Below are 14,563 nucleotides of genomic sequence, written 5' to 3'. Positions count from 1 at the left end.
ATATATAGTCCTATACTATGCGCGAGTGTACAGTAGTGAAAGGCAGATGAAAAGGGAGGAGGAGGTGTAGTGAGATGGAGAATTGGATCAGTCATTAAGCGGAGTACGATTTAATGAAGATGACCTCATACGGCTCGCGGCAAAACTCTACGCTCCAAGCGAATTCTCACGTCAATCGCTAGCTGCGAGTCAAGTGGCGAGAATTGTCGGCAATTGTTTCCGAAATCCCGCGCAGATGCGAGTGCTAGCTTGCGCGCAGGCGGATACGAAAGTGCAAGCGAGTGCACGGAGCACGGAATAACAGAGCAGTAATGGCCAAACCCTGCTAGCTGCTCTGCTACTCACGAGTATTATACGTATACGTGTATGTACGTGTGCGCCACTATATGCGCTAGTGTGTCTCGCAAGCGTTTGGCAGTGCCTTATGTGTGAATCACTCGGCAGAATTACAGCAATTACCGGACCGGTCGCGGCTTGCCGTACTATCCGCGCCGCGACACAACCTATATCTCTATATCTATATACACACACATATATAGTATACGTGTACAGTTATAAGTTACCTATCTTCTTCCTCGCGCTCGCGTCTTCTCTCATTCAAACCGCTCGTAAATCTTGAAATTCCATCGCACTCCACCCACAAATCAAATTCACTATCACCTCCCCCCCCCCCCCCTCCCCTACCACTAGCCTCTCTCATATTCTCAGACCACTCGCTCTCGCAGACTTCAGTCTCACAACAAGTCATTTTTTCATCAAAGAGAAAGCTTTTTCGATATAAGAGCTCGCGGTGGAAAAGTGTAAGGAAGAAACGAGTTGTCACTCCGACGATTCCCACGCCCCAGTCTTCATTAACGCGTCGTGCAAATCTCTCCGAGCAAACCCCTCCCACGAGTTTTTCGCCCTAGCTCGAATACAGAGAGAGAGAGAGAGAGAGAGGCTCTATATATAGCTCGTTAAATAATTGCAGGCCGACTCGTACGAGTATAAGAAAGTAACTGAGAGCCATCTGTAAAAGAAATCAATTCTCTACCCCTGAGCTCCCACAGGAATTGACATTTGACACCTCGTGCACACTGCAACCAGACGCGAGAGCTACCCCAACACTGATCGGCTGATTATGATTTCGCTAATCCCTTGGTAGACTGGCCATAAGCTTGGACCGCCCTGGACGTGATTGCCCTACTCTATTATATTTACTATATACGTATACAATACAGGCTGTATCAGTGTGATGTGGACCAAATTTTAAGGGTGTTTCCACAACATTCATCGAAAGTTTACTTTTTCAATAAACGAAAGAATTGTTATATATACTTTGCAACATTGAGAAAATAAAACTATATTAATTGTCAGGATGGATTTGGCACCATAATTCTCGAGAATGGGAGTTTACAATTATTCAATTTTCCAATGCAGAATTGGTCAAATGATAAACATTACAGTTTTTTTTTGTTGAAATTTTTCTGTGCTTTTTCCAAAAACGTAATCATAATACTTTTGCTCATAATAATCCTTCGTGGTTCTTAGATAAAACTAGCACACTTCTTCCACTAATTTAAATAAAAACAAACTTCATTGCGATGCTAATAGAACGTATAATCATTCTTTTTTTCAATTAATCAATGAATTAGTCTTTAGAATGCTAGGATCAAATAAGAGACCAGAAATTTGTTAAGAAAAAATGTACGCAGTGACGTTGTGCACGCGCCCTTAAATTTTGGCAGCGCATCACTGTTACACCCTGTATATATATTAAACGAGAGGGAGGAAAAAAATAAAAATTGCAATTTTTCCCTCAAATTCAAACAGAAAAGAAGAAGAAGAAGAGGAGGAGGAGGAGGAGGAAGGAGAAAAAAGAGGATAGGACGATTTTGACAAAGGGAATAAATTTGCCAGGTTAAAAACCACAATGAAAATGCTAATCTTTCGGAAGAAAATGTATTACTAGTGCGAGTCCATGGGAATAGGATGTAAGGGAGTTGATATTGGATCGCTAAAGAGTATTACGAGGGATTATAGCGATAAAGTGACGAGACGCGATGCGATGCGACGCGACGCGACGCGACGCGACACGACACGACACGATAGGACACGGTGGAGCGAGCGAGGCACGGGCACGTCACCCTCGGTTCCGGCCCCAGGCTCCTTCCACCAGCGCTCTGCGGTGTACAGTCTTAACAAAACATGGGGGTTGGCGGAAGCCTTCTGTAAATATTGTTACTGCCACCCCATTCCTGCCAATTTCCTCAGCCATATGTCAGTGCCAGTTGCTCTTTTTAACCTCGCAATCCAAGAAATATTGCAACTATGCATTATTCATCTTCTCGCTGCGAGTCCTACCTATTATTATCAACGACCACCGATTTCCTCCAAACTATAATATATATTATAAAAGCTGAGCGAATTGCGAAGAGATATATGCATGTGTATAGCGATGCCTTTGGGCAAAAGATAAAGAAGAGCAACGAGGGAGCGTATATAATAGAAAATGGAAAAGTCCTGCGGTTGGGCTGGGGAAATTAGCATCGCTTTCAAGCTGCTTTATAATCTCGGCAACTGGGCAAATTGCTGCTGAATGATGAGTTTAACGAAGGCGCTGCTTGGCTCAAGTGAGCTTTGTACGGTGGCTGCGGAGGAGGAAGAGGGGGATTGTGCGTGTCGGTCGTGCTGCTCCCATGCACGGCCTCCTGCCTGCTTCGGAGCCTTGCGTGCAATGGCGATCCGCCACTGCAGGCCTCCATCAGCATCCCCACGCGCGTTTAACACACTTTCAATTCGAGCCGGATCCAAGCCGACACGTGGCTCGCAAGGATTACGAGCTGCTGCGTTACACGCCCAATTTCCGCAACATCCGAATCTTTCCTTCTGCATGGAAAATCCTCCTCGTCAGATTCTCCTTTCACTTCCCTTGCCTCTTTATCAGTTTTAACATTATAGGAACGATATATGTACAAATGAGAAAGACTCGTCGGACGCACAAGGACGATTTATGTATAGGACGAATCGAATCGAAATTGTGACGATCAGCAAACTATTGTACAGAAAGGGGCCTGCACGTACGACCATTTACAATCGCTGAAGAAATTACACGCGAGGTCGTTCATAGTACAGCCAATCGACACTGGCGAGCCAGTGCGAACGAACAAGTGTGAAATCAGGTGCATCCATAATGCAAAGGCCCGAGGGTGTGTGCGCGCGACCTCGAAAATTCACCACCCTATATATATATATATACACACTGTGACACGATTATTCCCTGTCCCAAAGTCAATTAGACACGCTGAGGAAGGTTACGTTACGAGAAACCCTATTCGTCATTCTCTCCTTTTTCCCAATTTTCCCTCTCTCTCTCTCTCTCTCTCTTATAAAAGTTTTCTTTCTTGTACGGAGGAAAACAGAGATAAGATATATGTATATAGAGGATTATGCAGTTTTCGTGCTATGCAAGTGGCAAAAGAGCAAGTGGCGGCGAGGAAGCTTACGAGGGGTAGTCGTAACTCGGCAAGAATTAAATTCTAACGGAGGGTGGCGTGGCGTGGCGTGGCTCGAGGCTCGGGGCTCGTGCAGTGGTGGTCTTGGACGATTATAGTGCTAATAGCTGGGGCGTGTGTCCTGTACGTATATATGCATCTGCCACGGTGCATGTGTAACAATACATACATATATACATATATATACCTACGAAGAGGAGATCCCCAACTGGGTAATCTAGGCAGGCTTCTCGATGATCGAGAAAGACCAGTAAAATTCGTTGCTACCAATTCTCTATAAGGGGGAGGGGGGAGGGGGGGGTGCCTTTATGCCTCGTCATGGGTACAAATAGAAAAATAATCCAAAGCACAACAATGAATAATGACACGTATAACAATATACTTATAAAGCAAGGATCTATATTTTGGGGAAATTCATTGATACGGGCTGTATACGAAAATATTGATTCCTTTGAATTAACGATTAATTGACTCTCCAAAAAAAAGGGGGCTATGGGAGAGTGACGGACGATTAAGCGAAAAAGCCTCTGACATAGTTATTATTTGAGTTTTGGATCTCAAATTAATCGACGATAAAGCTTAAAGTATTCCTTAAGTCGTGCTAGAAAACCAAGTAATCAAATAATCACTGATGAAACTATTTGAAATAAAACAAGATTATTCGTTCGACTGGAATTATTATTACATTTTAGTGGGGTAGTACTGACCTCATCCTTTTTACAATATATTATTTATATGATAAATTACATTCTTTTTCTATAATAAAATTAAGTTTCTAATTAAACATATATTTTTTTTTTATAGTACAATAGTATAAATATATGATTAAAAATATTGAAGAATAGTTTAAGAAGATAACAACAATTGTTTGACAAATAAATAATAAATTAATTATTTCATGCATTGTTATAAAAAAAATATTCTTGATATAGCTTATTAATTATTTCCCTGTATAAAGTAAAGATTCTTATAGACAGAATCTATAAGCATGTTTCTCAATGATCGAGAAAGTGAGTAAAAAAATTCGTTGATATAAACTCTGCAGAATTAAGAAAGGAGAAGAGAGGTTTTACAGCTCGCGTCGTGGTTAGCGTCGAAGCGGAAAAAGAAAACTCAAAGGTGCAAGAGCGAATAATGACAGGTATATATGTAATGAAAATGCGCCTATAAAGCAAAGATTCTTAGAGGGAATCTAATCGGAAAAGAGAGTAAGAAAATTGTATTGAAACAAACTCTACGGAAAAGAGAAAGAGAGAGTTTTTACGGCTCATTGTGGTTAGAGTCGAAGCGGAAGAAAACTCAAAGGCGCGAGAGTGCAGAATATAATGACACCATATATATAAAAAGCTATGCCTATAAAGCAAAGATCCTTAATCGGAATCTAAGCATGTTTCTCCCTGATCGAGAAAGAGAGTAAGGAAATTCGTTGGTATAAACTCTATATAGAATAGGGAGAGAGAGAGAGAGGAGGAGAGAGTTTTTACAGCTCGTCGTGGTTAGCGTCGAAGCGGAAGAAAACTCGAAGGCGCAAGAGCGAATAATGGCTCTCTTCCTGGCAGGTTGATCCTTCTTGAGTAATGTTGAAATCTGGGGTGTTCCTGGGAACGAACACCTGACTCTTGCTCCCTCTCTATGTTGCCGGACCCAACGAGTCATTCTCACTTTTGCGTGAAACCGCGCAAGTGGAGGGATCAACGACATTCGCACCGACGACGTCGGAGTACACGTATTCTCCTATCAACGCGTTCAACTTCAACACGACGCTGCTTCGCTCCAGACGATAAATTAATTTTACTACTTATTGCTGTGCGATATATATACCTATTACATACGCTACATATGTATATTAAATAGGTATCAGCAGACGGCGAGAAAAATAAGAGTATCGAATGAAGAGAGCGACGCGGACCACTGGGAATTTCGATAGAATCGGCATCAGGAGTAGATACACACCTTGGGACCAACAAGTCGCTGCTGGAAGGACTGACGGTAAGAGGGTAATGGAAGATGTGATAATTTAGTATGCACGTCGGAGTTTATTTGAATTTTATTGGTGGGTTCGCTGTCACGTGGTTCCACTCTCCTGCTACCTATACCTATACCACACGAGGACATCGGGAGGAGGAGGAGGGGGGTTGCTCAGGAGTCAGCAGCAGTGGCTGATGGTGGTAGTAGCCATAGCTAAGCCATACCTTGCTATAACGTTACATGGTTACACAGGCCGAACCAAGGAGCCTGGTGCCACGCCACGCCACGTTACGTTGCGTCGCGTCGCGTCGCCTCTCAAGGCCTCCTCTTTCGCTTTATCGGAACGTAAAGAGAGAGAGAGAGAGAGAGAGAGAGACGAAACGCTCCTCCCGCGTTCTCCCGTTTCCCCGAGGGGACACTTCCGTCCGACCAATATCGCTCCCTCTTCCTTTCCTTCTCAACAACCCCCCCCCCCCTCCCTCCTTCCTCCTTTACCTACCCTCTCCATAGGGCCGCTTCCAATATCTTTCCGAGTTCTTCGAGCCGGCCATGAATAAACTATTTCCCGACTTTGAATATCTGAACGTTTTGTGCGGAAATGGGACCGCCATCGAGGGACCGCAAAGACAGGAGAGATAGCTAGGTCGTGCGATCGATTGCAATCATCGCAGCGCCTCTCAGCGTCTCACCTATATATATATATAGATAGAGAGGGGGAGAGAGGAGAAGCATCCTCCATCAATTTTCAAAGCTCTTTTTTTTTCTTTTTCTTCTTTCTTCATTTTAGCAGAGCGCGATCGACGCCACGCGATAGGAGCATTCCTTTAATAATGATTGCGGCAGAGAGTTTGCTCATTTAACTCCATCCGAAATTTAACCCAATTTTCGCACTTTCGATAATAGCCGGGCTGCTGCTTAATTTTTCATCCCCGTCCCCGTGACGATGATGAAATCAAGCAGTCAGCGTAATGAGTAGCGTCTGCCGCACAATTCATCGGAGAAAGTGGAGGAGGGGGAGGGCTGCATGCGGGAGAAGGAGATCAGAGGCGGATAACAGGGCTCCAAGGTGGATCGTCGGATTATTAATATTCACGGCGAAGAGCAGTGCCGAGTGACAAATATCTCGCACCCCGTTCCAACTCAACGGGATGGCTCAACTCTGTAATTAACGCTAATCTCTCCCGCCTGTTTCTCCGCACGACATTCTCTCTCTCTCTCTCTCTCTCTCTCTCGCTCGCAAGCGAGCTCGCTTGCGAGCGAATGTTCTTCTTTACTCAGAAGTTGACTCTCGCGCGCGCGCCCGCGCTTGGCAGACCTGGAAATCCTCCGGAATCTCGATTTTCTTCAAAGTGACCTTTATCCTCTTGCGAAAAGGAAGAATGTAACTCTCGTTGTGGTTACTGAATATTTTTCTAAATATTACCACTGCCACTCATTCATCTTGCGTGGCGTGCATTTAAATTTACAAAACTAGCCCCTGAATTGCTAACTCCGTATATACGGACAAGCGAGCATAAATTTACCCTCTCCCTCCTAACTGTAAAAGTTCTTGCACCGGCTTCGTAATTCCAGCTATTCTTTCCGGAGTATCGCTTAAAAGACCTACGACTCTATGTGTACGATACTTGTATAAATGGATGCATATGTAGCACATTATATCATATTTATACATATGTCCTATTATGATAATAACGATTTTTAATTAGGTAGCAGCAGTCACGAGCAGAACATTGCAATTTTCATAAAAGTTATTTTATAGGCATCGAGAAGCAAGATTCCCTTATCCAGTTATTCAGCGACGAGCAAAAAGTGAAAGAAACGCAAGAAACCCTCCCACAGGTTCACCCATTCGACTGATACCTTCATAGCGAGTCGAGCAACCCAACCGCGAATATCCTTGATTAAAATCAAAAAAGCTCCAAGAAGAACCAGGTTTTGCCTGCTCTCCCTCCCTACCCGCGCTTTCCTGCTCTCCGTGGTAATCGTGGACCTGCTTTTTCGTCCCAAAACAGTTATCCCATACTTAGGCCAGGAAGAGCGTCGTTTCTTTTCAACCTGGAATTGAATTGGTCACTGCTTCTTCAGGAGTTTACTCCTCTGTCTTTGTTTCGTAACGTCGGTAACGTACCTACGTAATCCTTTCTAACATAAAAACGCCAAGAGTCAAGCACTTGCAACGCCCTATATCTTGTCCTGCTATCCTCCTATTTTATACACCTATCGTCAAGCCATATCCATTTCCTCCGCCAACAAACACCACTTTCGAGCTTCCCTCTGATTAAAGCAGTAACGATTCTCTCAAACATAACCATAATAAAGCCACGTCTCGTAACTTTCAAAATCAAATCGAAATTTATGTGATAATAATAATAGAGTGATAGTTTTTTCAACAGCTAAACTGCAATAATAATAATATAGACTATACTATACGCATATATACAATATAGAAGAAAGAGGTTAACTTACCGACCGTCGATCGTTGATTATCCGGTAACAATAAGCTAGGGTTTCTTCTTAACGACTAGTGAAAACTCTCAAGAAACGTCAATGGCAGCCATAGCCCTGACGGCCCTGACGACGGCCCTGACCCCCAGCTTGGCCAGCTTAGCCCAGCTGATCAGTTGTTTATTTGATTCAAATGATTCATACGTAATTATTCGGTCCAGATTCCAAGTCTTTAATTGATCATAGTTTTTCTTTTGTAGTTGTCGTAAGTGGTATCCCTCAGCCATTTAGTAAACGTCTTGAATTACCTTGAATCAATTGACTTGTGAAAACAGACGTAATCGAAAAATGCCACTTTAAAATTATAATGATATTCTGACCCGTTGGATAGATCTCTAATACTTTAAAATGTTAGCTAGTTTTATAAAATTATCTCTCTTATTATTTACTGTAAATAATGGAGTAGAGTGCTACTATGCAGTTGCTGTCATCCATGGAGTTCTTACAGGCAGTGATAGCATGGAGCTAATCACCAATAGAATACAACAAGTAAACAAAAGTAGAATTTTTGTATATAAATATATAGGGTGAAGCGCACTCTCTTATGACATATCAGTTTTAAAATGTGAAAATTTATCTATATATATATGATTCGAACAGATATGAGTTTTCTTATAAAACCTCATTAAATATAAATAGAAATGAGCTTGAAAGGTCCTATGTAAAAAAAATTGACATCTATTAACTAGATAATAATTTCTTATCTCTATACCTCTATCCTCTGGTATGTGTCAAGTGCCATATCATATATAATCATGATTATAATCTTTCTTTCTATCTTCAGATGCATCCTGATACACAAGTATATAATACAGCACGGTATGCTGGCTGGAGTAGTCTAGAACCAATGTGGAAACAGGTAGAAGAAATTGGAGCAGACATCATTTCGATAGGGGCTGCTTTTCCTGAAGGTATAAACCTAATCGGCTACAGCCAAGGTGGTCTATTAGCTAGAGCAATTTTGGAGAGATTTCCAGAGCACAATGTTAGAAATTTTATATCCCTGAGTTCTCCTCAAGCAGGCCAATATGGAAGTGAGTATTATTCTCAAGTCTCTTTCGTTCATTAATTAACAACAAAATACTCAGTATTTTTAATATTATTATAGCACAATTTTTAAGACTTTTCTTTCCCAACTTAACTTGCAAAACTGCTTACGAGTTATTTTATTCGACTCTTGGCCAGCATACCAGTGTTGGCAATTATTGGAATGACCCTCATCATCAGGTTAATCAATTTTTTAAATCACTTTGACACTTGTGCAACAAGGCTTTTTTCATTTATTTTTTTAGGACTTGTACTATAAATATAGTAAGTTCCTGCCATATATTAACAAAGAGAGAAATTTAAGAAATGGAACTATTCTAAAGTCAGGATTGACAAAGCTAAATCGTATGGTGCTAATTGGAGGTCCGGATGATGGGGTTATTACCCCTTGGGAAAGTAGTCAATTTGGCTATTATGACACCAATGAAACTGTAGTTGAAATGCGCAACAGAGATATATATATAAATGACCAAATAGGTCTACAAGCATTGGATAAATTAGGCAGGTTAAAATTAATCACTGTTCCTGGAGTACAACACTTTGGATGGCATCAAAATATATCAATCATAGACAATTTTTTATTACCATATTTAGATTAATTTAGTACTGAAATTTATAATGCTAGGAGAAAAATGAGTTTATGACCAGTGGTAAACACCTATGGAAGCAATAACATGACAAAGTAAATAGCAGAATGTAAAAAAATCATATTCACAAATTACATTTTCCAATTGTTAGAATATTTTGTAATAAAACGTATGAATTACAATTCAATTGCTTTAGAGAGTTTAAATAAACTGTATACTTCCAGTTAGCCAATTAGATAACTGCTTTTTCCGCCGTCGGTACTTATGCACTTAATTGGCCACGTTTGGGAATCTACCGTCAATATTTGCAGCATTATTTTGGCCGTGTTCCAGAATTCATTGCCAATACTGCGGATATCGTTATATCTTTGTCAAGAATGAAGCATTGAAAGAAAACAGAAGGATATTCGCAATACATGAATTTTGAAACACGGTCTTTATCTTTGTCAATCGGCTAATAAGTAGTAACTAGTAAGCACAGTATGTATGTATGTACATACATATTGTACATACATGTATATGATGCTGCGAGAACGTGTTTGGCACCAGATTTCTGAACGCAGCAATTCGTAGCATCAGAGCCAATAAGAGATAAGCTAGTATGGCTAGTGCTGGCTAGTACTAAACTAGCGTGGCAAGCAATTACATGCAGCCTATAGGCTATATTATGTGTGCAGTGAGAATAACTTTTAAAATTTCAATTTCCAAGGCTAGTTTCTCGCTAGAAGTGTTGAAACTAGTTGAGACGCTTAAGGCTACCTTCACATGCGGTGTAAGATATGTACGGCGTATGTACTACGCCAGCACCCAGCAGCATGCTTGCGTATTATCGCGAAAATGATTTGATTGGTTAATACGTTTTAGCGTAAGTTACGTTTACGCACCTTACACCGCATGTGAAAGCAGCCTAAGAGTAAACAACCCGCGCAATCGTGACGGTAGGCTACGAAACCGTACAACGCAACGTGCAGTAAATAAATGCTAAATTCATCCAAACCGCCAAAACCTTTAATTTCTTCATTTATTTACCATTCATCTCGAATTATCAAGTTTTACAAATGTTGGAAGAGGTATGAACAATTAGGTACAATAAATGTTTAATAGTATAAAATGTGAAATATGTAAACGATCAAAATTTTCCTGTCCTTTATGTTTATAGGAACTCGTACGCGAGCTAGAAGTGCTTCGAAAGATGGCTGAATCACTTGAACAATATTATTACATGTTGTTCTTTTTCAGGCGCGATTTAGAGAGGATTATGATTAATTACGATGATTTGAAAGATCATTGTGAAATGACAGATAAAAAACAGTGATATTATATAAAGAAATGAATGATGTATTTTACACGATGTGATTACATCGATATAATGTAAACTATTTTTTTATTTAGTTCAATAATTCTGTTCAATGCAATAGCGATTAAATAAAAATAAAATTGAGTTAAAGTGGTATAGTTCATGTTAAGGAAACTACATCAATTTAAGGTGGACTTGGTTGAATTAACCCTTACTTTTAATTGTCTATCAAAAATAAAAATTGAAAAATGTCGTTCAAGGTAAAATTTAAATAAAAAACAAAAAGAGCTAACAAGGAGTTTGGTACAAACGGTACAAACCCAGTACCGGGGATAATCGGGTAGTATAGTATGTACCTCAATGAATGTGGAGTCCACACTCCACATCCTCCACACAGTGTCGTGAAGGAATGGTTTATTTTTTGTCACGCACGGGATTGTTGTGGGTGGAGTCCACAATGGGTGTGTTCACGAAGACACTATCAACGCTACTGCGCACACATTATTGGCAATTTTTTCTGCGCAGTAGCATCAGCACTAATAGCGTCTCCGTGAACGCACCCCAGGAAGAAGAAGATAGCCACTTACTGTATGTACATACATACAGCCGAGAGCGTAGCATATTTCAAAATGGCGGAGTTGGCAACGTTGAGTACAATGGCTTTAAATTTAACAGTAAAGGTGCACCCTGTAGTGTTATTTCAAATAGTTGATGCGTATGAGCGACGAAAAGCCGAATCTCTTCGTGTCATTGGAACGTTGTTAGGTACTTGTATGCTTTTTTGTTTTTTCTCATACTTTTATTAAATTACATATTTCTTTTTAGGAACCGTTGAGAAAGGCGTGGTGGAAGTGACAAATTGTTTTTGCGTTCCGCATAAAGAGTCCGAAAGCCAGGTGGAAGCTGATCTGACGTATGGAATGGATTTGTACGATTTGAATCATAGGGTGAATGCACAAGAGAATATTGTTGGATGGTGGGCGACAGGCAATGAAGTAATCTCTTATTAGCCGCTTACTAGAATCTGAATAATAAGATTTGTTTTTAATGCATTAATAAAAAAAATGATTACAGGTTACTACTCATTCATCTGTAATTCATGAATATTATGTGAGAGAATGTAACAATCCAGTTCACTTGACAGTAGATACAACATTAGCCAATACAACTAGAATGGGCATCAAAGCATATGTATGCGTGCCATTAGGTGTTCCAAATGGAAAGCAAGGATCTATGTTTACACCTGTCAAAGTTCAAGTAAGCTTATAACATTAGAACATAGTAGGAGTTCATTGAGCTAATTATTTGTATCCTCATTTTTAGATCACTTGCTACGAGCCTGAAATAGTAGGATTGCAATTATGCTCAAAGACACAGTTGCCAAATCATGTAACAGTATTAGGTGGAGCAAAACATGGTGGAATAGAGCCAATGATGGATCTTGCTCAAATTGCAGAAGCAAGCTCAAAGCTGTCATCAATGTTGGAACAGGTTCTCGCTTACGTGGACGATGTTCTAAATGGAAAACAATTACCGGATAATCAAGTCTGTACATTAAAAAATTGTTAGGATCATGGGTTATTTCTGACTGAAATTTAATTTCTATAGGTGGGTCGAGCTCTCCTAGATATGGTTCATTCTGTACCAAAGATGACAAACGACCAGTTCGACGAAATGTTTAACAGTAACGTGAAGGATTTATTAATGGTTGTTGCGCTTTCGCAATTAATTAAGACGCAATTGCAGTTGAATGAAAAACTGACGCTTCTTACAACATTATAGTCGAAATAACTTTTTTGTAATCGTACATTTATTTCAAATACAAATTTAAGAAAACTTTTTTCTTTTCAATCAGAGCTATCTCACTCTTACAAAAATATTTAGATCAGTAATTAAGGATAACTGGCTAGGTGTTTTATACTTTACAAGTAGAAAAATCTTCCTTCAGGTTGTCCATGAGATTAGCCCAATCGGGAACGCGTTTTATCTGAAGATAATTCTCCTTCGTTATGCAGCGCGATGGTAAATTTGCGACACCAAATATTGCTCCACCTAACCAGGAAGTATAATTTGGTTTGCTGGGCGCTGTATGAAACTTGAAAGTTTGCACTTTCAATTTCTCGGAATACAAATCACTGGTTAGTAGATTAATCAGTTCGGATTTGAGCCGTGCAGCGAAACCTTTACTCATCGTTGTTCCGCCGACTAGAAGTATGTTCTCAGCCAAGGCATGTCTTGTATCTATTGGACACTATTTGACGGATAATTATTAACCTTGATGGGAGAGGAAAAAAACAGATAAAAAGGGGAACGTGAAGCCTTACTTGTTTCAAACTATCCAGAATCATTGTGGGTATGCTGAGATTGTCTGCATCCCTTGCCCATAATATTTCGAAGACTCTTTCCCTTATATGTCCAGGTATGACGAAGTTCCGAGTTCCAGGATATATTACAGACGGCGGAGGAATAAGCGAGCCATCTTCCTTAAACATTAGAGATCTTTCCAATGTCGTTACAAAGCACGTTCTGACTTTAATATCTTCAATTGTGTTCTCAGATAAATTTATGTTAGGTATCAAAGCTTCCAGCTCTTTTTTTATTTTTCTGAAAATTCAAAACTGTTTTAAAAATGATAACTAATATCTTTCAATCGTCTTAAATATTTAAAGGTATAATTTAGTACTGATGTATTGCTTGACCACCCAGAGGCAAAGATTGCCATGCCTTGAGGATAGGTACACCTTCATATATCGGGATTAGGGTAGCTCCTTGGTATCCAACATCCAGTACTAAGGCTGTGTTGATGCCAAGAGTAGAAATGGTTGCTAAATGGCCAGGCAAAAGTATCAAAGATCCAATTTCAAAATGTTGAAACAAAACTTTTGCAAGTGTATCTCTGAATTGAGTTGGTGACAGCAGAGATTCCAGAATAAGAACTCGAGAATCCTTTGGGCTTACCATAACTTGCCTGTGTCAATAGAGCAACACTACATTTATGAATTAAACAAATCTAATAGTTAAGGCATTACCTAAAAAACAATATATGAAAGAACTCCACTAGAAGTTGATACAGATCTTCTGCATTTGTATAAGAGTGGATGTTTCTTGGGTCCACATCCATTGACATTTTTACACAGGATCTGATAATTCCGCGGGGATTAGGTTCACCAGCAAATCCATACCTGATTTTAATCAGATGACAATTCAATTAAAATACCCAATAAGAAGGACACAAACGAAAATGTATTTACATACTTAGTATATGCACTGCCGACGTCAAATATGACCATTTGCTTGTCAGTTATGAATCTGACACCTTCGTACGGTAGAGGCATTCTTTCTCAGTTGTTCTTGGTTGTTCTTTTCTTGATATACACGATATACACAGGAATTTTGTATCCTTCACTATATTTTACCATTACTTTAACTTAAAGATATAAGGGAACGCTTTGAGTAACATACAATAATAACATTATGAATATATTTCGTTAAGCAGATTATTATTTACATGTTGCTTGTCAAGAAGTATTATTAAACAAGGAGTATGTTATTTGACGTATTCCTGCTTCCTTCCTTCCTAACAATCCTAACCTCTACTAACTTTTTAACCACAGGCTGCTTTTTGCTAGTGACTTTTTGGTCTGCCTGGTCTGCCTGATCAACGT

General features: G+C 39.9%; 3 protein-coding genes across 4 annotated transcripts; 2 read left to right on the top strand and 1 right to left on the bottom strand.

Annotated features, from left to right (window-relative positions):
* The first annotated feature begins 8,020 nt into the window (after nt 1–8,020).
* Nucleotides 8,021–11,048, top strand: Ppt2 (palmitoyl-protein thioesterase 2). Of its 2 annotated transcripts, XM_066725303.1 has the most exons (6): nt 8,450–8,466; nt 8,568–8,691; nt 8,752–9,001; nt 9,076–9,194; nt 9,260–10,671; nt 10,761–11,048. In XM_066725303.1, the coding sequence occupies exons 3-5, from the start codon at nt 8,752–8,754 to the stop codon at nt 9,611–9,613; spliced, it is 723 nt and encodes a 240-aa protein (XP_066581400.1). In that variant the 5' UTR covers nt 8,450–8,466; nt 8,568–8,691; the 3' UTR covers nt 9,614–10,671; nt 10,761–11,048. The 2 variants fall into 2 exon arrangements, with proteins under 2 accessions (XP_066581399.1, XP_066581400.1); XM_066725302.1 differs by lacking the exon at nt 8,568–8,691 and having other exon boundaries at nt 8,021–8,456.
* A 455-nt stretch (nt 11,049–11,503) lies between these two features.
* Nucleotides 11,504–12,734, top strand: eIF3f1 (eukaryotic translation initiation factor 3 subunit f1). The gene is made up of 5 exons (XM_066725514.1): nt 11,504–11,663; nt 11,724–11,893; nt 11,973–12,155; nt 12,222–12,443; nt 12,507–12,734. The coding sequence occupies exons 1-5, from the start codon at nt 11,528–11,530 to the stop codon at nt 12,678–12,680; spliced, it is 885 nt and encodes a 294-aa protein (XP_066581611.1). The 5' UTR covers nt 11,504–11,527; the 3' UTR covers nt 12,681–12,734.
* Arp10 (Actin-related protein 10) lies at nt 12,686–14,478 on the bottom strand. Its single transcript, XM_066725513.1, has 5 exons — nt 14,154–14,478; nt 13,928–14,080; nt 13,582–13,866; nt 13,223–13,502; nt 12,686–13,149 (listed from the first exon to the last, which is right to left on the bottom strand). The coding sequence occupies exons 1-5, from the start codon at nt 14,231–14,233 to the stop codon at nt 12,814–12,816; spliced, it is 1,134 nt and encodes a 377-aa protein (XP_066581610.1). The 5' UTR covers nt 14,234–14,478; the 3' UTR covers nt 12,686–12,813.
* Between the last annotated feature and the right edge of the window lie 85 nt (nt 14,479–14,563).

The sequence above is a fragment of the Prorops nasuta genome, unplaced genomic scaffold, assembly GCF_024137725.1.
Source record: "Prorops nasuta isolate Cenicafe-Biocafe unplaced genomic scaffold, Cenicafe_Pnas_1.2 PNAS00004, whole genome shotgun sequence".
Classification (NCBI taxonomy): Eukaryota; Metazoa; Arthropoda; class Insecta; order Hymenoptera; family Bethylidae; genus Prorops; species Prorops nasuta.
Note: the sequence above shows the minus strand (reverse complement) of the source record. Positions and strands in the feature narration are given on the sequence as shown.